The sequence below is a fragment of the Amphiura filiformis genome, chromosome 15, assembly GCF_039555335.1.
Source record: "Amphiura filiformis chromosome 15, Afil_fr2py, whole genome shotgun sequence".
NCBI classification, from domain to species: domain Eukaryota; kingdom Metazoa; phylum Echinodermata; class Ophiuroidea; order Amphilepidida; family Amphiuridae; genus Amphiura; species Amphiura filiformis.
Window position 1 is genome coordinate 708,396 of NC_092642.1, and position 25,652 is coordinate 734,047.

At 37.4% G+C, this 25,652-nt stretch overlaps 1 protein-coding gene across 1 annotated transcript in view; it reads right to left on the reverse strand.

Annotated features, from left to right (window-relative positions):
- Window positions 1–251: 251 nt before the first annotated feature.
- LOC140171121 (TBC1 domain family member 30-like) overlaps window positions 252–25,652 on the reverse strand; it is a 60,365-nt gene continuing 34,964 nt past the window's right edge. The window contains exons 4-13 of the mRNA XM_072194303.1: window positions 22,835–23,026; window positions 21,351–21,536; window positions 18,412–18,577; window positions 16,337–16,505; window positions 14,911–15,016; window positions 10,567–10,846; window positions 7,799–8,041; window positions 7,038–7,124; window positions 5,169–5,422; window positions 252–4,195 (exon numbers count right to left, since the gene is read on the reverse strand). Coding sequence (XP_072050404.1) covers window positions 3,293–4,195; window positions 5,169–5,422; window positions 7,038–7,124; window positions 7,799–8,041; window positions 10,567–10,846; window positions 14,911–15,016; window positions 16,337–16,505; window positions 18,412–18,577; window positions 21,351–21,536; window positions 22,835–23,026 — 2,586 coding nt within the window. The 3' untranslated portion in view covers window positions 252–3,292. The remainder of the gene's footprint in view (window positions 4,196–5,168; window positions 5,423–7,037; window positions 7,125–7,798; window positions 8,042–10,566; window positions 10,847–14,910; window positions 15,017–16,336; window positions 16,506–18,411; window positions 18,578–21,350; window positions 21,537–22,834; window positions 23,027–25,652) is intronic.

The following is a 25,652-nucleotide window of genomic DNA, read 5'->3' on the forward strand; positions in this document are numbered from 1 at the left end:
GCACATCAGTTGTTTTGAGGGTATTGTGAAATATCTAAACATTGTGCTTTGGAACCGAGGAATATTCCGAGGTCCAAAGCACAATGTTTAGATATTTCACAATACCCGAAAAATAACTGATACAAAGTCATTAACCTCATTCATAACCGTCACTTTTCACATTTTTTAATTCAATTTACGTCGCATTTTCTTCTTTTTAATTTGAAAACAGATCACAATTTTAACTTTATCTGTCGTTTTCCGGTAAAAATCGAATAGCCCATTAAGGAAATACCGTTAGCGACCAATCACACTAGCACGCAATCATACGATGTCCAAATACGGCTGCCAGCGTCCGCGTAAATTGTTCGAACGCGTAACACATCACGTAACGTGGTCATTGTAGAGCGTACTTTTAGCTACGTCACGCGACGCTGTCATTATACTTTTTCAATGACCTGCATTTGCGTCCGCGTATTTAAAAGTTATTATCTGTGATTGGATCGCACTTGCTGCGTATATTAATGAGGTTATGAATAAGAAATATATACTTTTTCTGTTACTAATGGAAGATAGTTTGTGCTAACAAATACTTGGCTATTGCACACAATACATCATTGAATACTAGAAATATTATCAACATAATACATTTTGTAGAATTACTCACCACAGACCAAAGCAAAATACCGTAAAAACTTGATAGTTAGCATATGTGCTTACTATCGAGCACTTTTAAAACATGCAAACATGAAGAGCCCCATCCACAAAAGTGTAAAGGGTTTTGAGCAAATCATCGATACACATATCTATACAAACAAGTAAACCTGCAAATGTGTGTCTCAACCCCATTAGCTCAGTTGGTAAAGCGCCAGACTTTAGTACAATTTCATGTTTTCAAAAGCGCTCAATAGTAATAATGCTAACTGTTGAGTTTTTACAGTATATCATTATAATCACAGAATTCGGGGTTCTCTACCAAAATCATCACCTTACTCTCATCTACAAACACAAGAACCCCAACTTGCATATCAGGAATATAGAGAACTTTGATTATTTACATATCTTACATAATCAAGATTACAAACTCTATACAGTGTGTGCAAAGTGAAGTCAATAAATGTGTCATGTATATATATATCGTTATGAATTCGGCAGAGTGACGAATCGAGTATTTTGAGCAAATTGAGTTTTTGTATGCTTATGATTATGTTTCAGGTTACCTTTTATTTCCACCAAAAATTAATGGTAAATCTTACTCCCCGACGTAGTTATTGCAATTTTGATTTGGAAGTGCGATAAATGAATTCGGCAGAGAGACGAATCGTATACTTAGCTGTACAAATCAGGTTGATCTATAGTATTGTATAGAGGGAAACCTCGAATTTTCTACATTACATGTGCTATATTGATATATTTGGTACCAATGTATAGCTGTAGGCATCTTCTATCTAGTGATACCAAAATAAGTACAAACATTCCCCACATGATATTGCTGTGGTTTAAAAATGTGAGTGCGCCCCTGTGAAATTTGTAAAATCCTGGAAAATCATACGCAAAATATAGGCCAATATTGTTATTTCTGCTTTAAAATCTTCTGAGTTTTTGCTAAATATTACTGGGATGGCTATTTATAACTTATATAGCAAGTTAACTATACATAGCCTTAGGACAACCAGTAATTTCTACACAAAAGCTCCAAATCAAGAATGCGTACAATGGTTTACACGTAGTTGAATGCGTATTCGACCTCTCTCTGCACAGTGGTAGAGATATTTTGGATACAGCATAAAGCCGAATAGCTGTTAAAACGCGTTTTGAGGGATATATCGATTGTTTCAGAACATGCAAGTATTGTAAATAATTCGTGTACATTCACTTTTATAATATACATTTCAAATGAGTGCTCACGAATGTTCTAAATTTTTAGAAGGATCAATGGAATTGTACCAAGATTTTCAAACGCCGTTTACTCAGAACACCAATATTGCGTATTCGGCACTCTGCCGTGTTCATAACGATATATATAGTTTTGTATTCCATTGAATCATTTGAGATCTTAACTTTCTGTAGAAAATGGCCTTGGTTTTGGGTAAATGTCAAAAAATCATCTGATAATAAAATACAAATGATAATGTGAACTCATAATTACAGCCAGATATTTTTAGCTAGATTTTTGGCCAAAATTAGATCCTTTAAGGATGCATTCAGCATACACAATGTGTATTACACATGTTCTTTAAGTTTGAGTGGTGGGCCAGCTCCAGCTCCGAAATTTAAACCTTTATAGCAGTGAGCTCCTGTAATGAATAGCATTTTCAGTCCAAAAACCTTGAGAATTCAACCTAATTAGTGCCACTGGCACTTAAGTACATTTTCAGGGAGTGCTTATTAAATTTATGAAATGAAAATTACAAATGGGAATGTACATGCTTTAACATTCAAAACAAAGCCTACCTGAAGTCAAAATCATCATAATCCAAATCTGAAAGGTTTAAAAGGAAACTTTAATGGAATTTAGTGCACAGGTGCATTGAAAGGGTGGGGGCCTTAAATTGTCACTCAAAAGTTTGTGTAGGGGTGCTACTGCTTCTTAGGGGAGAAGTGATAATTGGGTCAAATACAGCACTTTCCTTTTGTTCTATTTAAATTATTGTTGCTTGGGCAAGTATTGCTTTTCCACTTTTAATAACTATATGTTTTTGCCTCAACCATGCTATGTGCTGTCACTTTGTGATTAGTCTCTCTCACATGCTAACAATTCACGTTTCTATACGGTCCACAACTTATAAGTTCCCTCTAATACTTTTAAGAATAAGTCAAAAAATATTGTACGAAATGTCAAAATGTCAAAAGATATGTATAGCCCTATTTGCTTTACACATGTGGACCAATTAATAGCATCGCACGTCATCGCGTTCAGTCACAATGGTTAATTGTGTAAGAAAAGAGGCAGTTTTAAAAGTTGCACCTGAATCCATTAGCAGTCAGGTTTTCTTTAACAAACACATGTATAGACCTGGCCTACTGTATTGTTTGAGAGCTGACTCCTATGGACTCAGGTGCAACTTTTAACACTGTTTAAAACGGTTTCTTTTTTTACATAATGAACCATTGTGACTAAAATCAATGACGTGTGACGCTATAATTTGGTCCATGTGTGTAAAACAAATACGGCTACCCATACCTTTTTTACATGTTTGCATTTTGTCAAATATTTTTCGATTTATTTTAAAAAGTATTTAGGGGGGAACTTGTAAGTTGTGGATCCTATAGTATATATTTTGTTTTGTAATGTTTTCATGACACCCTGTATCTACCATCCTAACTTAACCATTCTCTGTACAGGATGATCCATCTGTTGGTTCTGTCCTCGCCCTTGACCGGGCGTTTTGTACAAGCCCACTTTGAGACCTTTGCGTGCGCGATTCTCTTCACTTTTTAACTTCCGTCTTGGAAATGGGTTAAAAACTGGTTTGGGAGGAGGGGTCTTGGGTTTGTGATGCTTGGATCTCCCATAGGATGCAGATTCCATTCTTGCACTCATGGAACTAGTATTATCATCATCATCATCATTCCAGAAGTCATCATCTGAGTCCGAATCCCACGTTTGCCAAGGTTTTTTCAAAGATTGACCCTCTAGTTTGGGGTTGCTTGCACCTTCTAACCCTAGCAGGGAAGGTGTGTATGCATCTATAGACATGTTAAACTGTCTCGCTGGACTGTATCCTACTTCCCCTTTAGCTGGGGAGTCCACATTGTAATCAGAGGAGGCAAGACTGTCCTCAGGAGTGGTCACATCATTGTCGCTATGGTTAGACTGCCTCAATATATTCATATCCTCATTTCTGTGTACACTTGAGGTAGTAAAAGATGCTGTTGATTCTTCACCTGATTCAGCCGAGGGTGACACGCCGTCTGCTTCCTCACGTTTCCCTAGATCAGTTCCCGAATGATCCGACAAAAAACTTGTAGCATTGTCGTCCATGTCTATTAATAAACCAATAGTAGGTTCTGTTGGAGTGTGTTCTTCATCTGATCTGATATCATTAGTGTCAATGTTTTCTCCTAGACCATTGAGGTTTTCTAGACTGTCATTTGTCAGTTCAGATTCTGCTTTGATTGTGTCGTCTTTATTGGGGTTTATAGCATCTTCTTTATCGCTGTCGCTGTTGCTGGGATCATAGTGATAAACTTTGCCTTCCACAACACCATCAATCTGAAAGAGATACAAAATGGACCCCATAGATTAGGATGACAGTTAAGTTTTAAGGCTCAAAGTAGGTTTTATTTGGATCATATTAGAGTTAGAATGGGCTTTTCCATTTCAAACCTCCCCATGATGAAGATTTTGGAATTCCAACCAGCCAGATCCAGCAATGGGCTATTCCAGTTGAAATCCATACACCCCTAAGGAAGACATGACCTTAATGTCCCACACAGGGGATGTAGATTTTAAATACAGACACCCATTTAGGTGCCCCATTTGAAATTCACACTCACTGTGTGGAAGATTAAGGCTAAGTCTGCCATAGGGGGTATGGATTTCAACTGAAATAGCCTAATTTTCCTCCAAAAATATTGGAAAGGGTGTGGACATTTTGGAATTCCAAACAAAATGTCCTAAGTAGGACCAAACATTGGGTAAATGCAACTGAATTTGCAACATTTTCCACTGCTTGCAGCTGGATTTTAACATAACCGGCACAATATAATCCAGCGCTATCTTGCACAAGTGTGTGTGGATTTCAAAAGGAGGAGCCTAATTAGAGTTTGGATTAGGGTTATAGTTAGGATTGTGGTGGGTACAACTGCAGTTTTTTTTAGAATTTTGGTACAAATCTGAGAATCAATTCTTGGGAAAGATTCTCGTCAAAAGATTTTCGTAAAATCAAAGTTGATTCTTATGCAATTTCAAAGTCTACACAGTTATTCATTTGCGTGAGTCAACGACTCAACGTCCTTTGCAAAAATCAAGATTGATTGCATTGCACTGTTTGACCAAATTCGGCCCCTGCTTATGAATATGAATCTCCAAAATGAACTTTGGAACTTTATGGAGTTAAACTTATTACTAGATGAATATTAGTATCCTTTTTATCCAGCACAAACTGCTTTTGATGTGAAGCAGCATTTAACAGTACCATAGTTAGCATTACCAGCCCAAACAAATACAGCTCCATAAGACTCACCTTCTTCACAGATGACAAAGTAGTGAACTCCCCTGAGTCATCTAAAGTACAAGTACTGCCACCGTAGGAAGACATTAAAGATATTGTATCTGGGCTGCCAGGGGGTGCTACACTTGGTAGACTACTGGGTAATGACTGTGGTGGACTACCAGTTACAGAACTGTTGCTTGGACTTCTTCCTTCTGGCTTGTTGCTTCTTCCTTTGGAAACTTGTGGGGCAACTATAGCAGACTTTTTGTTTTTTCTTCCAAGACCTGAAGAGAGAAGGAGATTACAAAGTTGACTTCAAGTTAGAGTGTAGTGTAAGCCAGAACCAAAAATTCCTGATGAACACCAAAACTTGGCAGTTCATTAGTTCATAGTCACAGGACCAAACACAAATGCTTACGAACTTGGTGCCATCATCACTGCACAATATATACAATCTCAACAGTTTGCAAAATGCATATATGCATATCCATGCTCTCATCTAAATATTTTCTTACTATGTTTCTGTCAACATTTGTGATGCGATCAAGCGAAATGAGTCCGATGTCAAACAAAATCAAAATTCAGTTTTCAATCTCATTATCAGGCATGTGATTAGGGAATTCCCAGAATGGAGGAAACTTGTGAAGCGGAACGAGCGTAGCGAGTGAAGCTCTCGCGCCCTCACGGCCGGGGGTCCAGTGGGGTCCAGGGGCGAAGCCCCGGCCCGGTCGAGGGGTCGGAGCTCCCGAAGCCAGAGGGCTTCTACACTGTAAAAACCCTATTGGGGGCCCTCTCAGGAGAGCAATTTGACATGAAAAAAAGACACATAAATGAAGACAAAATGTTTAATTTGAATGAAAAAATACCACTTTTTAGTACAATGTGAGTGAAAATCAAATACTTAACCTCACTTATTACTTATTACAGAGGGTTTCTAGATGGTCCGTTAAAGCAATTCTTCCCTTGGATCCATAAGATATCATGTCACCACACATTGAGCAATAAGCGTTACCGGCGACAGCAATTTTTTTGATACCACTTTCCTCCACCGTACAGCTCAATTCTCGACCATCTTTAACATGTATTACTTTCACTTCATGATCCAGCCAGCTCCAGCGGAACTTGTTTTTCAGATCTTTATCAACTACGCTGACGTTCGCGTCATTTTTCTGAAGCGTTTTCATCTTGATTTTGGTTCGATACCAATAAACAAATCCTGTCGATCACGCAATATCAGTTGTCAAAATTAATGGCCGAACAATGTTGATAGAATGCAAGATTATCGTTTATATCGGCACGTGACGTCAAAATGGACCAATCATAGAAATTGTTAGTAAAATTACAATAGCGTTTCTTTGGGCGACTTTTAAAATAGTAATTCATGAATAATCGGCAGTTTTTCCATTCATGTTCGCAGGAAAAACACATTGGGCGAATTTTTGCGTGTTTTTTCAGCAGGTATTTGCCTTACGACTTGGCAACCACGGCGCACACGGCCGAAACGAGAAGTTCGTTGAAAAAGAGAGAGATGCTCTTTGCCAATGTTCAGGAGCTTAGAGGGGGCCCTACCCCCCCAATGTCTCAACGGATTTATATTGATCTCAGGGGGGTCGGATTTTGGTCTCAAATCCGCGGATTTCCGCGATTCCACGGAAAAATCACATGCCTGCATTATTTGAGCCATTCTCAGAGCTTTAATTTGCTGAAAACCCCATCATAATTAGATTTACGGTTCCAGAGAGATGGCCATTTTAGTGTTGCTCAGAACAATAGAATACAAAGCAAGTTGAATACTATATTGATTATATCTCAATATCAATATTCCCGACATCCGACTCATTTTGCTTGATCACATCACATTTTTGCTGAATAATGAATCTCCACCTAGATAATTCTTACCATGTTTTCCAATTAGTAGGTGGTTTATAGCAGCAGGGTTGTCTATAGGAGCAGCCAGGGTCCTACTGTGATGACGTAATCTCCTCCCTGTAGCAAGAACAGAATAAACCATTCATTATACACTTTTCATACACTCTTAGATGGCGAGAACCAATCAGAGCAAGCGTTAGAAAAATCCAAACCATGCATTGATTGTGTATAATGTGCAATCTGCATACTACGTGCAGTGTTACACACGCGTTCACGTTGTGTAGGATTGATTCATTTATTGCCTTAGACGACTCCACATCATGAGTATTGATAATGCGTAACATACTTGTAGTGTTTGCGTATATAACACATTATACACGCTTGCACTAAGCTCAGCTGAAGACGTGAAGTTGTAAACAAGTTTCACTCATTTTACAATATGGAGCTTTTATGATCATAACTTAATTTTTGCTTATTAAAACTAATATTTAACTGACTAAGAATCAGAATAAACGATATGAAATATGTTTTTGCTATCCTCTATCATGTGATGACATACTGTCGTCTATCACATGGTAGAGGATAGATAGATCGATCGTTTATTCTCCAATTAGTTGCTGTATAATATGATTGCTTGTTGTGATATGATGTGCACTCGTACAGGGCATGAAAGTTGCACTGTAACCTCATTTCACATCACAACAACCACCCATACACACTACAACTAACCGATATACACCTTTCTGTCGGTGAGCCATCAATGTAATGTCCATTGATGCCTCCATTGTTACCTCTTGATTCCTCTTTGGTCCCAGCAGCACCATATATCACATGTGCCTGTTGTTGCCTTCTCTGTATACGCCAGTACTGTTTCTTCAATGAATACACATCAAGATTCATGCGTTCCAGCATAGCTGTCTGTGGTTTCTGTTGCTGGTTCTCGGACTCACTGTTTGCAGCAAAAGCACCAGGACTTACTCCAGTGATGTCAGCACTGCTTGATCTGCCCTTGGCAGCCCATTCACCATGGCCAACTGATAAAATAATAAATAGACAATTAGTAGGGATGGATTGAAAATAAACTTATCTGTAATCAAATTAAGTATTTCTTGGACAAACTGGAACACTGTGAATGCTATGGCTCCGCGATATACATACGCGCATATAGCGCGGTACAGAAGAAAGTATACACGCGCCTTACACTGCGTACAGGCTTAGTACACTACATTGACGCAACGTGCATGTTCCAGTTTGGCCAAGAAATACTTGATTATTCAAGAAATTAAATTATAGATGATAGTATACAAAATGGATAAATGGATAGAGGAGAAATAGGGCAAAATATTTTACAGAGGTACTGGCTACGGGCTTATCACCCCAAACTTGGAGGGTGAAGGGTGATAGGTCTGTAGGGGAAAATAGTAGGCCGATATAAACCATGAAGTATTTGTTTTATGCATACACTGAAGATTAGCTATGGGGACGAGGTTGTCATGTAGCTGGAGAAAACTTTTGCACAGTAAGGTAGGTCGTGCAGGTTGTTTGGGCTGTAATAATAATGTAGTTGTATGAATGAATAATGAATATAATGTATACCACCACATAATGTTGGTCAATGTAATGCACACAGTTGGAGGGCCATTCAACTTTGACGCGCTATTATTAAACTGTACGCTATGAATACGCACACAACGAAAATTTAAATTTGCTTGATTTGGGTTGCAGTTTTAAAAGCTTCCAAATTTCTCTCTACAACTCCTAATAGCTATATATTTTATATATAACTACAAGAAAGGCTTTCAACATTCCATATATGTTCACAAAAAATACCGTAACTTTGCAAGGAATATGATATGGGCACATAAACAAAAGTTGATGTCATGAATTGAGATAAAAGAGTAAGAAAAACTGCGTTATTTTAAAAATGGTGCGAGTTCATAAATCAGGAATTTGCATATGATTAGAAACATGGCTTATTATCCTCATATTAAAAAATCAAGATTTTTGGTTGGTTAAGACAAAAACCTGCCGGGATGAAAAGGGTATTTTACAAGACGGAAAAATACCAGTAAACAGTAGGCCATGCGACAACAGCATTGAGAAGGTTCATGCGAGCAGTGTTAAACTGCGCGGCGTATTTCACTGAGCGCAGATGAATGGCGCTTAGGCGCAACAAAGTCACGCCAAGTAGCGTGTACTGTTCATGGTGTCAAGTCACGCGGTATTGTTATGAAGTTGTTTACTTAATTTTCGTCGATGGGCCTAATCTGGGTAACCAATTTAAACTATTATAACAATTTAGAATTTTAAGTTCAAAATTTGGGACAAAGACTAATCGATAGATAAAGGTTGAAATTACTTGTCTGGCTAAAATTAGAATGATTAAAGCGTTAAGACAGAAAATATCCGGGTTAGAAGTCCTTAGCAACGAAAATAAATTTGAAGGTAAAGCAAGCATAAAAATCACGAATTCTAACGACAAAAGTAGACAAAATGGAAATCAAGTAGAGAATTGTGAAGATATTTTCTAATAAAACTTATTTGTTAATTGCCCAAGATGATTGGCTACACATAATACGATACATTTCAAATCGAAATTTTCCATGGGAAAAGTAAAAAAGCATACCCAAGAGTGCGACGGTCATTTTTGCCAAGGTCGCGTCCGTTAATAATTTGACCTTTAACGGAAAACGCGCATGATGGCCCTCCGACTGCACAAGTTTGGTCTTGATCTATATCACCCCATCCATTAGTTCAATATACCAATAGGTATTCATACACAGGGGCGTCTATTCTTCCGTTAATCGCCCCCAAAGGGGAGGGAATAATTTTACCCCTTTGGGGAAGAATTTTGCATTTTGAAAAATAAAAAAAAAAAATAAAGGGGAAAAACAGAAGAAAGTCAACAGGATTCAAGGAAGATTAAAAATAAAATTACCTAATTTGGGGGGAAAATGTATAACTGGAACATGTATGTTTTATGGCTATTTTTGGAATGAAATAGATGATCACTGGCTGAATTTGATGTTTTAGGGAAGACAGAATAGAACAACTCACAACTTAGCCTATAAAGAAGTTTCTGGGTCTGACAACACACCTATATTCAGGCAGGGAAGGGAGGGAACAAGAAAAGAAGGAAAAGTACATGTAGATAGCAACCAGCCTAAAATTTTCCCTTTTGCGTCCATTTTTGAGGATCTCAGTTGGGGAAGAATCTGGGGACGGATGTGACACAGCACGGTAAGGGGTGAGGGAATAATTTCAATTTTCTGGAAGAATAGACACCCCTGTTCATACATAGTGGCTTCCCTCTTGTGGGTGATATAGGTGTACGTAGCAGTCCACCAAATCTTGTCGCACCCAAATCCCCCATCTATATCATCCCACCTCAATACGTAATTTGCCTATATATTTATGCATACATACATGGTGGTTTCCCTCTTGTGGGGATGCAAGTGTAGGAAGCAGTCCAACAAAACATGTCAAAGCACCAAAATCCTCCCCATCTATATCATCCAACCCCATTATATAATATGCCTATATATTTATGAATACATACATGGTGGTTTCCCTCTTGTGGGCGATACAGGTGTAGGAAGCAGTCCAACAAAACATGTCAAAGCACCAAAATCCTCCTCATCATCTATCTCATTATCCTCATCACTTGGAGGCCTGTCTCCTGATGATGACTTCACCTTGTTCCCCTTGGGTGACATCCCCACCTCTGAGGAGGATTCGTCTAGTGACCCCAGGGGAGAGAATGGTGTGATGCTGAACATGTATTTCTCACGGATTTCGTTGAGGTGAGGGAACGGGAAAGGCGCCATGGAATAAATCGTCTGCAAGTGAGAAATTAATTATGATAAATGTTGAACTTTAGATATTCTGATGACAACATGTATTTCTCACGGATTTCGTTGAGGTGAGGGAACGGGAATGGCGCCATGGAATAGATTGTCTGCAAGAGAGAAATTAATTATGATTAATGTTGAACTTTGGATATTCTGATGACAACATGTATTTCTCACGGATTTCGTTGAGGTGAGGGAACGGGAAAGGCGCCATGGAATAAATTGTCTGCAAGAGAGAAATTAATTATGATTAATGTTGAACTTTGGATATTCTGATGACAACATGTATTTCTCACGGATTTCATTGAGGTGAGGGAATGGGAAAAGGCGCCATGGAATAAATTGTCTGCAAGAGAGAAATTAATTATGATAAATGTTGAACTTTGGATATTCTGATGACAACATATATTTTTCTTGGATTTCGTTGAGGTGAGGGAACAGGAAAGGCGCCATGGAATAAATTGTCTGCAAGACAGAAATTAATTATGATAAATGTTGAACTTTGGATATTCTGATGACAACATGTATTTCTCACGGTTTTCGTTGAGGTGAGGGAACGGGAATGGCGCCATGGAATAGATTGTCTGCAAGAGAGAAATTAATTATGATAAATGTTTAACTTTAGATATTCTGATGACAACATGTATTTCTCACGGATTTCGTTGAGGTGAGGGAACGGGAAAGGGGCCATGGAATAAATTGTCTGCAAGAGAGAAATTAATTATGATAAATGTTTAACTTTGGATATTCTGATGACAACATGTATTTCTCACGGATTTTGTTGAGGTGAGGGAACGGGAAAGGCGCCATGGAATAAATTGTCTGCAAGAGAGAAATTAATTATGATAAATGTTGAACTTTGGATATTCTGATGACTACATGTATTTCTCACGGATTTTGTTGAGGTAAGGGAACGGGAAAGGCGCCATGGAATAGATTGTCTGCAAGAGAGAAATTAATTATATGATAAATGTTGAACTTTGGATATTCTGATGACAACATGTATTTCTCACGGATTTTGTTGAGGTGAGGGAACGGGAAAGGCGTCATGGAATAAATTGTCTGCAAGAGAGAAATTAATTGCATGATAAATGTTGAACTTTGGATATTCTGATGACAACATGTATTTCTCACGGATTTCGTTGAGGTGAGGGAACGGGAAAGGCGCCATGGAATAGATTGTCTGCAAGAGAGAAATTAATTATGATAAATGTTGAACTTTGGATATTCTGATGACAACATGTATTTTTCTCGGATTTCGTTGAGGTGAGGGAACGGGAAAGGCGTCATGGAATAAATTGTCTGCAAGAGAGAAATTAATTGCATGATAAATGTTGAACTTTGGATATTCTGATGACAACATGTATTTCTCACGGATTTCGTTGAGGTGAGGGAACGGAAAGGCGCCATGGAATAAATTGTCTGCAAGAGAGAAATTAATTATGATAAATGTTGAACTTTGGATATTCTGATGACAACATGTATTTCTCACAGATTTTGTTGAGGTAAGGGAACGGGAAAGGCGCCATGGAATAGATTGTCTGCAAGAGAGAAATTAATTGCATGATAAATGTTGAACTTTGGATATTCTGATGACAACATGTATTTCTCACGGATTTTGTTGAGGTAAGGGAACGGGAAAGATTGCCTGCAAGAGAGAAATTAATTGCATGATAAATGTTGAACTTTGGATATTCTGATGACAACATGTATTTCTCACGGATTTCGTTGAGGTGAGGGAACGGAAAGGCGCCATGGAATAAATTGTCTGCAAGAGAGAAATTAATTATGATAAATGTTGAACTTTGGATATTCTGATGACAACATGTATTTCTCACGGATTTTGTTGAGGTAAGGGAACGGGAAAGGCGCCATGGAATAGATTGTCTGCAAGAGAGAAATTAATTATGATAAATGTTGAACTTTGGATATTCTGATGACAACATGTATTTTTCTCGGATTTCGTTGAGGTGAGGGAACGGGAAAGGCGTCATGGAATAAATTGTCTGCAAGAGAGAAATTAATTATGATAAATGTTGAACTTTGGATATTCTGATGACAACATGTATTTCTCACGGATTTTGTTGAGGTAAGGGAACGGGAAAGATTGTCTGCAAGAGAGAAATTAATTGCATGATAAATGTTGAACTTTGGATATTCTGATGACTACATGTTTTTCTTATCTATTCCCAATGCCAAACTGCAACAGAATTTGAAGTGAAGAAATACATTTACAAATAGTATATTTTTAAACTTATTGAATGGAAATCGGCAAGATTGACCTATCTGAGTATGCAAATGAAATTGAACCGAGTCAGGCCATGATCATGTGATCTATGCGACGTTGTTAGTGAATGAGATGTCGTTGTTACATAGTTTTTCATGACATGATTCAATCAGCCAGTCAGTACTTTCGTATTTACAGTGTATAAAATGGCAAAAAGTACCAAACTTCTCTAATAACTACATGTAGTGGAGTGCACTAGCTTTCCACTAATTAAGCCAACTGCGTAAAAGACTAGTTTTAAAATGTAATTTCCCAATGTTCACTTTGTGATAAACAAACTGCTGTACATACATAATGGGCTATTCCATTTAAAATCCACTCCCCCTGTGGAAGATTTTGGAAATATCTTCCAGAGGCGGCGTATGAATTTTCAATGGAATGAACACATTAGACAGCTCCATTTAAATTTCGTACACCATCTGAGAAAGATTCAACCTGAATCTGCCAGAGGGAGAATGAGTTTCAAATAGAGTTTGTTAATGTGCTAATTCCATTTGAAATTCATACTCCCCCTGTGGAAGATATTTCCAAAATCTTCCACAGGGGTAGTGTGGATTTTAAATGGAAAAGCCCATTGTTCTGGCTATTTATTGATACAAGATAAAACTATTTTTAAAATTGCTTGCAGCTGATGCACATTATAACAGATAACAGAATGATGTAAATTCCTGCATAAATTTACAGTGGAACCTCATTATCACAAAACTGTCACGGGTTCAGATTTTAGATTTGTGGTATTATGTTATTTATGTATAAAGGAATATACTTGGAATTGATAAAACATTATGTGCTATCAGAAATATTGTGTAAACAGCTTTTAACTGCATTAAACCAAATTCTACCCCAAAACACACACAAAATTTCGAAAACCATTCTTCACTCAAAATTTTCATCTGCACCAAAGGTTTTCACAAATGCTTAACATCACAACTTTTAAATTTGACCAAGTGAAGTTATTGATCAACAGCTTTTACTCACAAATATGGGCTATATTATCTTCAAACTCAATTTTTCAATTTGTATTCAGAATATCCATCATAAACGTCCATCCCAGTATCAGAACTTCACTCAATTGGGATCAGGGGCGAGCCTCAGCTACGGCGAACAGCAGAGCCCGGCACTCAGATTTAGAGCCCACCACTGATAAACAATTTAAGCTCTAGCACCCAGCACTCAAGTGTCAAAAATTGCAAAATCACATAGAATTTGGCCAAAGTTCAGCAATTTTCAATAAAATTGTCAATTTCACGAAAAATTCCCTCAAATACCACCCGGCACTAAAAATTCTCTAGCTACAACCCTGATTGGGATCTACAGTTGTCAATATAGTGACTTTTGACTGATACAGTAGGGCCATTTTGGTGTATTCTTGGTGTAAGATATTCATGAGTTAGACTAGTGTAAAGATTACATTGTGGAATTAAGCTGCTTATGGAATAAAGCTGCATCCTTCAATAGAAGATTTGTGCTAGGCTAATTCGGCAGCGAAGTGTTACGTGTAATCCGATTATCACTATGTCAACTGGATCACGCTTTTGAGTTCTGCACCACGATCGAAATGATCGCAACACAAAGTCTACGCCATGTACTACCAATTCCAAAAGGTGCGTGATCCAGTTACCAAGGAGTTATGTAACCACTTCGCTGGCGAATTCCATGCAGTCTTACACAAAGGATAAACCGCCATTTTGATCTATATAGTAAACCTATTTTGTTATTGCTATTTTGGAAGGATTTTCCTCCCAAAATCTACATTAATACATACCTGTATGAGGTCATCACCATCTATAATGCCTTTAGTAAGCATTTCATTACAGAGCGCCCCCATGCATCCATAAAACTCGTCTGAGCTATTTACTTCTGCTAGTTGACTGTAATGAAGTAAGAAAACGTATAGGAAATGATGAGAAACTTGGCACCAATGGGACGAAAAACATTTTCTTGGCAAAGTGATCACCACAAATGGCTAATTCTAAGTACAATCAAGTTAAATGATATTTCTCTTCCAAGATGGAAATTCCCTGCATGCTGAACCCATATAATTTGTGAATCTAATTGAGTCAACTTCAATATGGTTTCTGGAAATTCTAGGTTATGTAATAAACCATAATTGAATGGAGATGCATTTTTTTCTCTAAATGAAGAGCTTTTTTGCAAAACCCTTACATATCCACTTGAGCAATTTTGAGAAAACATAAAAAAATCATCAAAAAAAGTACTGATATATGGGGGTTTGCAACAAAGGCAGTTTTTGGTGGGATGCTAGGGTAGGATGAGCATCCTGCCAAAAACTGCTTTTGTTGAAAAGCCCCTTATATCAGTGACTTTTTTTTTTTTGATGCAAGAATGTGGATGTTTGATGTAAGAAGTGGATGTAAGGGGTTTTGCAACAGAGCTCTTCCATGACCACAAATCTCAGAATTTCAGTAAAAATATAACAAAGTTGACCAAATTTCACACACACAGTTAACAGATGACATCATTGTGAAGCATTTTTTCAATGCAATGTGGATGAACTTAGGTAAAATTTCAACAAAAAACAAACAATAAAAAATCATACGATTTCCACTACACCAATTTCAATAACTGCATACATTTTTGTATCAAACATCCAAACATCACTTTTTTCCTGATTGTGTTTGGCTTCATATGTCACCCCGGTTTGATGAGTCCAGGGGTTACTGCAAAAAGGTCAACATCGGCAATATCTGCCCTCTACATTTTGTATAATAGCTAGGGTTGGGATTTTTGGGTAATTTTGTGCCCGGGTACCCGTTTATTTTTCGGGCGGGTACCCGGGTACCCGAAATTAAAAAAAAAAAAAAAAAAAATCTTTTTTTGTTTTGTTTTTGTTTTGTAGTGTCCCTGGACCTAGACCTAAATGCTAGGATCATTCATGGTTGACCTTTTTTGAATTTCGGGTATCCGGGCATGGAATTCCTGCCCGGGTACTCGGCTACCCGGGCGGGACTCGAATTCCCGGGACTCGGTCCCTACCTTAATAATAGCCAATTGACAATGTCTGCAATGTACATATCTATGACACCAGGCAGCTAACACAATTGGGACCTTCTCGCACTAACCCTAAAAGTGATCTGTGGCTAACATTTTCCACGCAATACAGTTCCACACACTGAACACACAAGCCTTGGGTAAACATATCAATGTTATTAACAATATTATATACTTACTCTCCAAGTTTTGCCCATATGGCTAAGGCCACTCTCAAAAGCACTTCTGAGCCTTCTAAGAATATACAGTCCCATACGCGTAGTACTAAAGGCTTGGGTAAGCAGGTAGCAAACAGTGTGAGGAACCATTGCATTGTGAACACATTGGTTAAAGGTGGCTCATAGTTACCTACAGAGAAAAAAAGTATACATAATCAAAGGAGATATTGTTAATATTCCTAACTGTTTTGGGGTCACTATGTTTGAAAAAATTCATTTTAATTAACAAAAGATGTAGCTATGGAAATACTAAAAAAATGCCATTTTGCCGAATTTAATTAAAAATTCATAATTAAAAAGTAAATGAGATATATCAATTTTTCTTTTTGATTTTGAAAACATCAGTCAACTTAGTTACATAAATTAAAGTAGCACAACAAATGGGGTTGAATTTGATTGCAAAGGTGGTTTCTAGAAAAGAGGTCAATTTATTTTGTTGCAAAAGCCCTTCCACAAAAAGCATAAAATAATAGAAATAATAAAATAGGAAGGCTTGAAAATTGTACCAAACCTATTCTTTTCGTTTCTATTCACCAACACTTTATTCAAAACCAAAATGAATCAAATCGAACAAGTAATAATTGCACAATTTAAAAAAGGCTTTTTCTCAAAAAGTCAAAAAGTGGATGTAAGAACTTTTGCAACAAAACTCTTCATATATTAATATTTTACACAATTTTGTTGATAATTGCTGCTATTAATTGCTAAGCATGACCGAACTCTGAAAGCAAGATGTAACCCTATTTTACATAATTCAAACATAGCCACCACCTGTTAGCTACAGAAATAATGATGCACATTCCAAATACAAAATGCCATTAAATTCACATTATATTTCTCCAAAATAGAAAGAATATCAACATGTGCTGAAACTGTAATGCAAGCTAGCCACATTATATAGTCCAGGTGAGAAAATAAAATAAATAACTCACAATTTCAATCCTATTCCCAGGTTATTTGACTTAGGCAAAAGCTACTCTGAAGATTTGTCCAAGATTTTTTTTTTGTATTTATTGTTACATATATAATAACAGAGGAAATTGTGATTTTCATATTTTTTTACTTTTGCTCTTTTCACAGATTAAAGGTTAAGCATATGAAATAAAAACCTGCAAATATATTTTGGTCAGTAGCCATGAGCATTTATCTGCAGCTGCCCACCCCCCTGGAACATTTTACCCAGCCCTAGAGGGATGCTATTCACTGGAATTTTTGAGATTTTTAGGTCTTTTTTGACCATATAAATTTACCTTGCCCCATCCTCTGAACAAAATCCTGGTAAAGTCCAGGCCTTTTCATTTGAGGCGAGTGATTACTCTTGCTTTCCAAACTTTATTTGTAGTGAGCAATTATCCACTTGCCATAGAATCAAATATCGCTTGTTATGAATCACCCAAAATTGAAAACAATTTACATTACAGTTTAAGCACTTTTCACTGTCTGTTTATCATATTTACTTAGCCTTAGTCCATGAGAACAAAATACAGAGTATAGACCATGTATAAGTCTTATATAGTAGAACAACTAATGCTTCAGACCCAGACATCATGTCATAACACACCCCATCCCTACATCATCATAGAGAGTGAGTCAACCACTCATCAGCATCATGCTAGCAAATGATTGACCACTCACCTTTAAAATCTACACTCATAGGCCTGACATAGTCTACTAATTGGTGTTTTGGATATATGATATACATATCAAAAGGATGCACTTGTCGGCTGCTACATGTGTCTCTTTTTACAGAATTAGCTAGGAACAAATACCAGACTCATCTCAAGTGGAGGTGACTTCATATCACCCCCAAGTCACATGGTTTGAGAATAGAGCTAGAATATTCCTAAACCATGTGACTTGGGATGATTTGAAGTGACCTTCACTTGAGATGAGTCTGGTATATATCCCTAGCTATTATGTAAAAAGAGACACATGTAGCAGCCGACAAGTGCATCCTTTTGATATGGATGTACACATATGTATTATCAGCGATGTGACGATACAATATGAGCTGATCTGTGACCTATGACCCTTACCTGACACGCCATCAGCAGCCTTTTGTAGTTTATCTAAATGCTGTGCAAGATCGGGAAGCTTGAAGTGAAGAAGCTCACGGAATACAGCCATGTCTACGGACAGCGCCCTCAAGTTGTTGGCAAAGTAGCTGTCTGGTAAAACATGGTCTATCAGGAAGATCATCAGCTACAAATGTAGAAAAGAAGTATTTTTATAGGATTAATGATAAATACAAATAATGACATTTCTGATAAAATTGGTTATCAGTAGAGAGCCTTTCACGATGGGAATGGATAAGCAATAAGGTCTCAATGGGTGTTTTCAATCCGAAAGTGCACCTTTTGAAATCATATTGCTTGTCAATTTTGTTGCCTTTTATACAAAATAAGCAAGTTCCCTGTGCATACTGAGGAGAAATAATTACATAAAATGATTCCTTTCTCATTTTGCATTTGTAAGTCATAAACTGGTTTCAAATGCAGCTTTGGTTGTTATAACATGGAGTGATGGTCTAGTTGCAATACATTTTAGTACTTATGATGATTGGTTAATGTGCCTGGCTCTCATAGCTAAATGCCAAATCTCCATTTTACTGCAATTCCATAGTGTGTTGAAACAGGTTCATCTGGTTTGATACCTTTAATCAGAGACTAATATACAGAGTTTATTTTTCACAATGATTGTAATGTACATCATTTTACATTACACTTTGATCAGCTCGTAATCGGCGGGCCTTATAACATCGCGGATTTATATCAAAATATTTTATTTTGAGAATGCGCTCGTGACATCTCGCCAGAAGCATCACAAATTATAAATTCAAGTCCTATACTTCGTCTACTTTCTTTAACAAACAAAATATAGACCAGACAGGTCAACTAATAGCACTCTTAACGTGGGTCTACTTTTCGGCGTAGTGGTAAAAGCCTAACATTTCCCACCTATTACGAGCTGATCAAACTATACAATCATATAAAAAGCCAAAATTTGAAAATAATGGAACAAATCTTACAATAAACCTTCATCAAACTTGAAGGTTCACTAGTCTGTGATAGGGTTTGGGATATTTTGTGTTATTATTGTTTTTTGGGGACCTACATTATATACAACCCAGTAGATTCAGCTATAATTACAATTGTGAGCCTAGCCTTTCAAGGCACTAAGGTCCGACTTCTCGATGCTTGGCTAGTGGTCAGGCTTCACAAATCAGCAGGCTACATGTAGTCCTACCAATGTGGATCAGTTTTATTGGTTTATCTTTCTAGGTGATGTATGATGTGAAATTGTAATCACTGGTAGGTATACAGGACTAATTGAGGTTAAGCCTGTGGCTTTGGAAGCCTTACCACTAGTCATGCTTGAGAAAGTGGTCCTAATTGACTATGATGATCCAGGTGACAAGTCAAAATGATGTTCCTCGTTCTTAATTGCAAGCAGGGTCTCCATAATACAAAATTTGTGCAAAAATTATTTGCCTCAAATCTCAGAATATCCTTTTAATAGGACACAGGTGTGATTCATTGTGAGTGCTCTATGATCCATGTTACCAAACATGAATGCATGTATTGGGCTATTTATGTTGAAATACATACACCCCTTATGGAAGACATGACCTTAATCTTCCACATAGGGAGTGTGGATTTCAAATGGGGTTACTATGTATGACTCTATTTGAAATCTACCCCCCCCCCCCCTGTGAGTGATTAAGGTCATGTCAGGGGATACATGAATTTCAGTTGGAATAGCCCATTTGATTTCTATGTTACATGGACTTGATATGAGCAATTTATGTTGATTCTTCTTGAACAAAAAACACTCTGTACCAATTTAACAGTGAATACAATAAGTGCAAGCAGGCCTCACCCAGGGAATAATTCAAGTGATATTGACTATAGTTAACCAGCCCTATATGAAACAGGATATTACAGCAAGCCTGTACATAAAATTCTGAGAATCACATTTTAATATCGCTCAAGCCTCAAAACATTTCCTTTAATTTATGTTGCAAAATTGCAATTTGCAATAAGAGATATGGTGCAATTGCCTTTTATAAAGTATAATGTGAATTATAACTTGGTGATACTCTTTCGCAAAAGTTTGCATTCCATTGCAAAAGGTTTAATAGCACATTTTGGGAATGTAATATCATGTCTAGTCTGTTACCAGTGATTTTAAAATAAGGCATGCCCTTGGTCCAAATGCCTGTCAAAATCACTGCAGGCCTGCCAATATGCTACCCAGCTCATGAAATAATGTCACCAAAGTTAGGCAGACAGACACAATGCTGACTTCAACATCAATCCATAGCATTACCTGTTGTTGATTTACGAGTCGGATGTGGACTAGTGTAAGGCAATAGAGACAAATTAGTTTGATCTTTCGATCACCCATCGATGAAAATTTATGAAAAAAAAGGTCACAATATTTTAAACCCAAGGGCCCAAATGACTTTTAGATTATCAATGTTGCCAAATGGTCTCAAATTACTGGTTTTTAAACGAAACACACCAAAAAAAACAGGTGGACAGTTTATGAAACGCAGACCAAAACTGGGCAGACAAGTGGGCAAACAGACAAACTTACCTTGAGAGCAGACCAAAACTGGGCAGACACACACCTCAACCTTCATCCTCAACATGTTCCATGATTTCTAGTATATGAGCAGCAATGACATTGAAATCTTGGCAATAATCCACCTTGCATCTAAGGCTAAGACATGTTTTAGTGACAGACAGACACACACACACCCACACACAGAAAGAGAGAGAGAGAGAGAGACAGAAAGAGAGACAGACAGACAGACTCACCTTAAGGGCTTCATCCTCAACATGTTCCATGATTTCTAGTATAAGGGCAGCAATGACATTGAAACCTTGGCAATACTCCACCTTGCATCTAAGGCTAAGACATGCTTTAGTGATAGACAGACAGACAGAAAGAGAGAGACAGACAGACTCACCTTGAGGGCTTCATCCTCAACATGTTCCATGATTTCTAGTATCAGGGCAGCAATGACATTGAAGCCTTGGCAATAACCCACTGATTTATTCCACCTTGCATAGGCTAGTAAGACACGCTTTAGTACGACTCTGTCTTCTTCTGCATCACTGCCACAGAAACCAGTACATCCTGTCCTGTGTAAATCCTATATGAAGTAGAAAACAGAATGAAATCAACAATAAATGCACAATTGTGTTTAGTTTGTTTGTTTGTTTGTTTACCCAGGTTGGTCTGTGAGGGACACATGCTAATCCATGGAAATCCATGGACCGTTCCAAGCTCATACAATAAAAATGCACATGCCTGGATAACCAAGCTAATAATAATTATAATATGCATACTGGCCCAGATAGCTTTGATAAACAAAGCAAGAAATGGAAGAAAATAGCAAGGAAAAGGAGAAAGGAGAGAAGGCCACTTCCAAACACAATTGTATAATATTACTCTTAGCCCTTACTTCGTGAAAAAGGAAACCAGAGTTCCAATCTCAAGCCCCGATGCAAAGGCTGTTGTGCATATCAAGAGTTCTGATGTTAAAACCAATATATCCATTTCTCAATTTGAGATATAGGCCAATATAACTGGTCAAATATAAAGAAAATAATAAGAAAATATCTGCTACTTTTGATCATAGTTTCAAAATAATTGTACCGTCTAATTATTAACCCTAATCCTCAAAGTGTGTTTTTGGCTATCAAAGAAAGATGAAATGAAAAAGGAGACTAGGACGAAGAAAGAAGTTGGGAGTTTTCCCCCCGTGTTTTAACTCCCGACCCCTTGCGTGCCCAGCCAACAACCAACCACCCTGCAGCGCCATATACGAGTAAGGGTGAATTGCATCATCACATCATGTGGGATGTACATGTATACATGCATGTGCAGTGCTTGTGCTTTGTAAGATTTAATGGAGTTATTAGGGTTAAACTTTGAGATATCTGAGGTGGATAGCAAATTTAAGGTGCATGCTCATTGGGTGGTATTGGGTGAACAAGCCTCCAATATTACACATTATTATGTTTTGATGAATCCAAGTGTGTGAAATTATTGGATCCAACACATAATAATGATAAAATTGGATGCTTTACGCCCAATATTTATTGGTCTCGCTATTTTAAAATTTTGGACTCGACTACGTCTCATCCAATATTTTAAAACACAATAGCTCGGCCAATGAATATGGGCTCAATCAATCCAATTTTATATCAATATGGGCAATGTTCAACCAACCAGCCCCCTCCCACCCCAGTGCACTCCAAGTCCCATGGCTTGAAAATTCCTGAATTTGACCATAGATCCTGAAAAAAGAATTAACTTGACTTACAAGTGCAATTGTTGTGTCTTTGGCTATATTGGGACCATGTCCAGCATATTGTCCACATTGGATCTATGGAGCCATCTTACAAACCCACCCCTCCACCACCCTCACCTGCATACTACACCTACCTTCACAATCTGTACCCCCAGTTTATCATCATCTGGATTACTCCTATCGTTGAATGCAAATCGTACTGTTTTAGTCCAGTCTAATTTCAGATGCTGCACATGTCGGTTGGCCAGACTTAACCAGAACTTCTTGCGAAACTGCGGTGGGATTCCACGAGGTAACCGAGCAACCGCACGCAGGGCATCATACCACTAGGAGAGAAATAAAACAAGAAGGTAATTGTCAGACATTGATATAATTTCAATAAGAACACCTATAGATGGGAGTCACATTGATTTTTTTAACACATTGGTTTGGTCCTAGGACAGTCTCACATTTTGCATTGGATGTTTGAATGTGACATGTGCAGTGTCTTAGCTAGCCACCCGTCTGGCTGTCTAAAATGACGGGGAGTTTGCTCCTGGGACGGGCAAAATTAACGCCTTTGACAGATGCTACATTATAATTGTAGGTGTTTAAAAAGTCTGCTGACCTTTTTAGTAATCCAGGTTGGCAAAACAAGGCTATAGCAGCATATTTGAACTCTTTGAACCCCAAATGGGGTAAATGTTTTAAAGGTCAAATTGGGACAGACACATTTATTCAAATGACCAGCAAACCTGAATTTCTAGCTAAGACCCTGGACATGTGTACCCAATTATTGACAGCTGCATCACATAACTACTGGCTGTATCAAAATGAGTCTCTCCATACATTTATTTGTATTTTTGAAAAACCTGCATATTCCAAACGCACCATTTGATCCACTTGAAATTATCGATTTACTTCACATTTAAAGGTCTGGTCTTTTAAGGGAATCCAATGACAGGTGTGTTTGAAGAAGCAGGCTTTTACAAAATCACCAAAACAGATGGAGAACAATCATTTTGATTTATATCACTCATACATAAATTCAAGACAGTTCATTGGTTGATAGCCTAGCCATTTATCATTTTACTATCAGCCTCTCTGTGTGATAGTTTTTACCATCATAGTGCTGCGCCATAGTGCGCCTGCGTCAAACCGTGCGCTGACTCTTAGACTCACCGATTTAGTTATGGGGTGGACACCAAAATGTTAAGTATGTCACGGCAAAACATGGTGTTACGTTGATGAAAAAATGTATTCCTACCTTAAATAGTATTTTTGAGCAACAGAATTTCATGTATGAGTGATAAAACAAATATTAACTGTCTTAAATTTGTGTAATGGTCGAAATATAATCACTCGGTGAAAGATGTATTGTTCCATTCCACTCGCTGTTCCGGCTCGTGGAATGGAACAATACATCTTCACCGAGTGATTATATTTCGACCATCACACCCATAGACAGTTAATATTTGTATAATATGCAGCCTTATTTGCCTATCAAAGTACAGACTTTTGGAATAGGGTGAAAGCAGGGTCTTAGATAGAATTTGACAAGTGCCTGTCATTGTTACCAAAACTCCCAGTCCAAAATTTGACCCTGAAAACATAAACCAGACCTCTGCCCCTTGTGGGGGATCAGTCTATTCAAATAACTATTGCCTTCGTTTTATTAGTCTGGCATTGCTTTTGAGTTCACAGAACTTATTCAAGCATTATTTTTTAGAATTCAGCATTTGTCACAGCCATTAATTTTGCTTGTCCCAGGAGCAAACTGCCCGTCCAAAATGAAGGTTGGATGGATGGCTCATGTTTTTCTCAACACCAGTCAAATTTTAGGCCTGGAATATGTTTAATTTAGGCAGTGTATATATGGTCATTTTCACGGTAAAGGGTGTAACTTTGGATTTTTAACATTTTAATCCGTAGTGTTCTAATAAAGCCACAGAATTCCATAATTTTTGGCCACATAAGTCATCTAGTTAGCAGCTACCTTGGGTAGCATAATCAGCTTTGGGAGTTACTGCGTTCAGTTTTAGCAGGCTTAAATGTACTTAATATTGCCATTTTGAAAAACTATAAAAAACAGTAACATATTTGTAAAACCCTGTGTTTTCTTCAGTTAGTTCATGGATAATTTTTCTTATCCTGAAAGTACAGTCATATGTTCAGTAAACACTGCCACATTAGATTTAATTGTGAACGGCCCTGTATTTTTTGAGAACCGGACTTGATATTTATCGTTTCGAGGCTTCATTTTCCGTTAACAATTGTTAACAAACTTTGTGGGTGTAGCTTTGGTTCATAATTCTTGGTTATTTCTTCACTTCTTCTTGATTCATAACAGTTGTTATCTTAACTTGAAATGGGTAACAAAAAATTAGGCGATTTGCAAGCTTTTAAAATTTTTATAAAATCTTGACTTCAAATAGCCGTTTTTCCGTTAACTTTTTTGAAGCCTCCGAAACAAACTGTTCATCAAGCTTGTGCAAATATAAATAAAAGAGCTCATCCAATCTATTTATTAAAATGTAGCAAACTAGATCCTTAAGTCACATGTTTTTAAATCGTGGAGATATATATCACCGTTTGAAAATGGGACCCAATACAAACTTTCCGTTAACAATTGAAGCCTCCGAAACAAATGAAGCCTCCGAAACAACAGTAAACTTAATTATCATCTATGCATATCTAAATTGGTGTGTTTCATACTGATATCTGCATTGTAATTATTACTTGATATGTGCAGAATGTCATAAATTTAAAAAAAAATTGACATTATGGTTAATGTTTGAAAAATATACTGACACCTTAAAAAGCCTGTTTCGGAGGCTTCACATGCAAAAAACACCATACTTAACAAATGGGTGAAAAAATTAATGTGTGATAAATCTACAATATCTGCCGCATAGAATCATTGATTCAATACACACAAGAAAATAACAGCTCAGATGATCCCAACACTGTTGT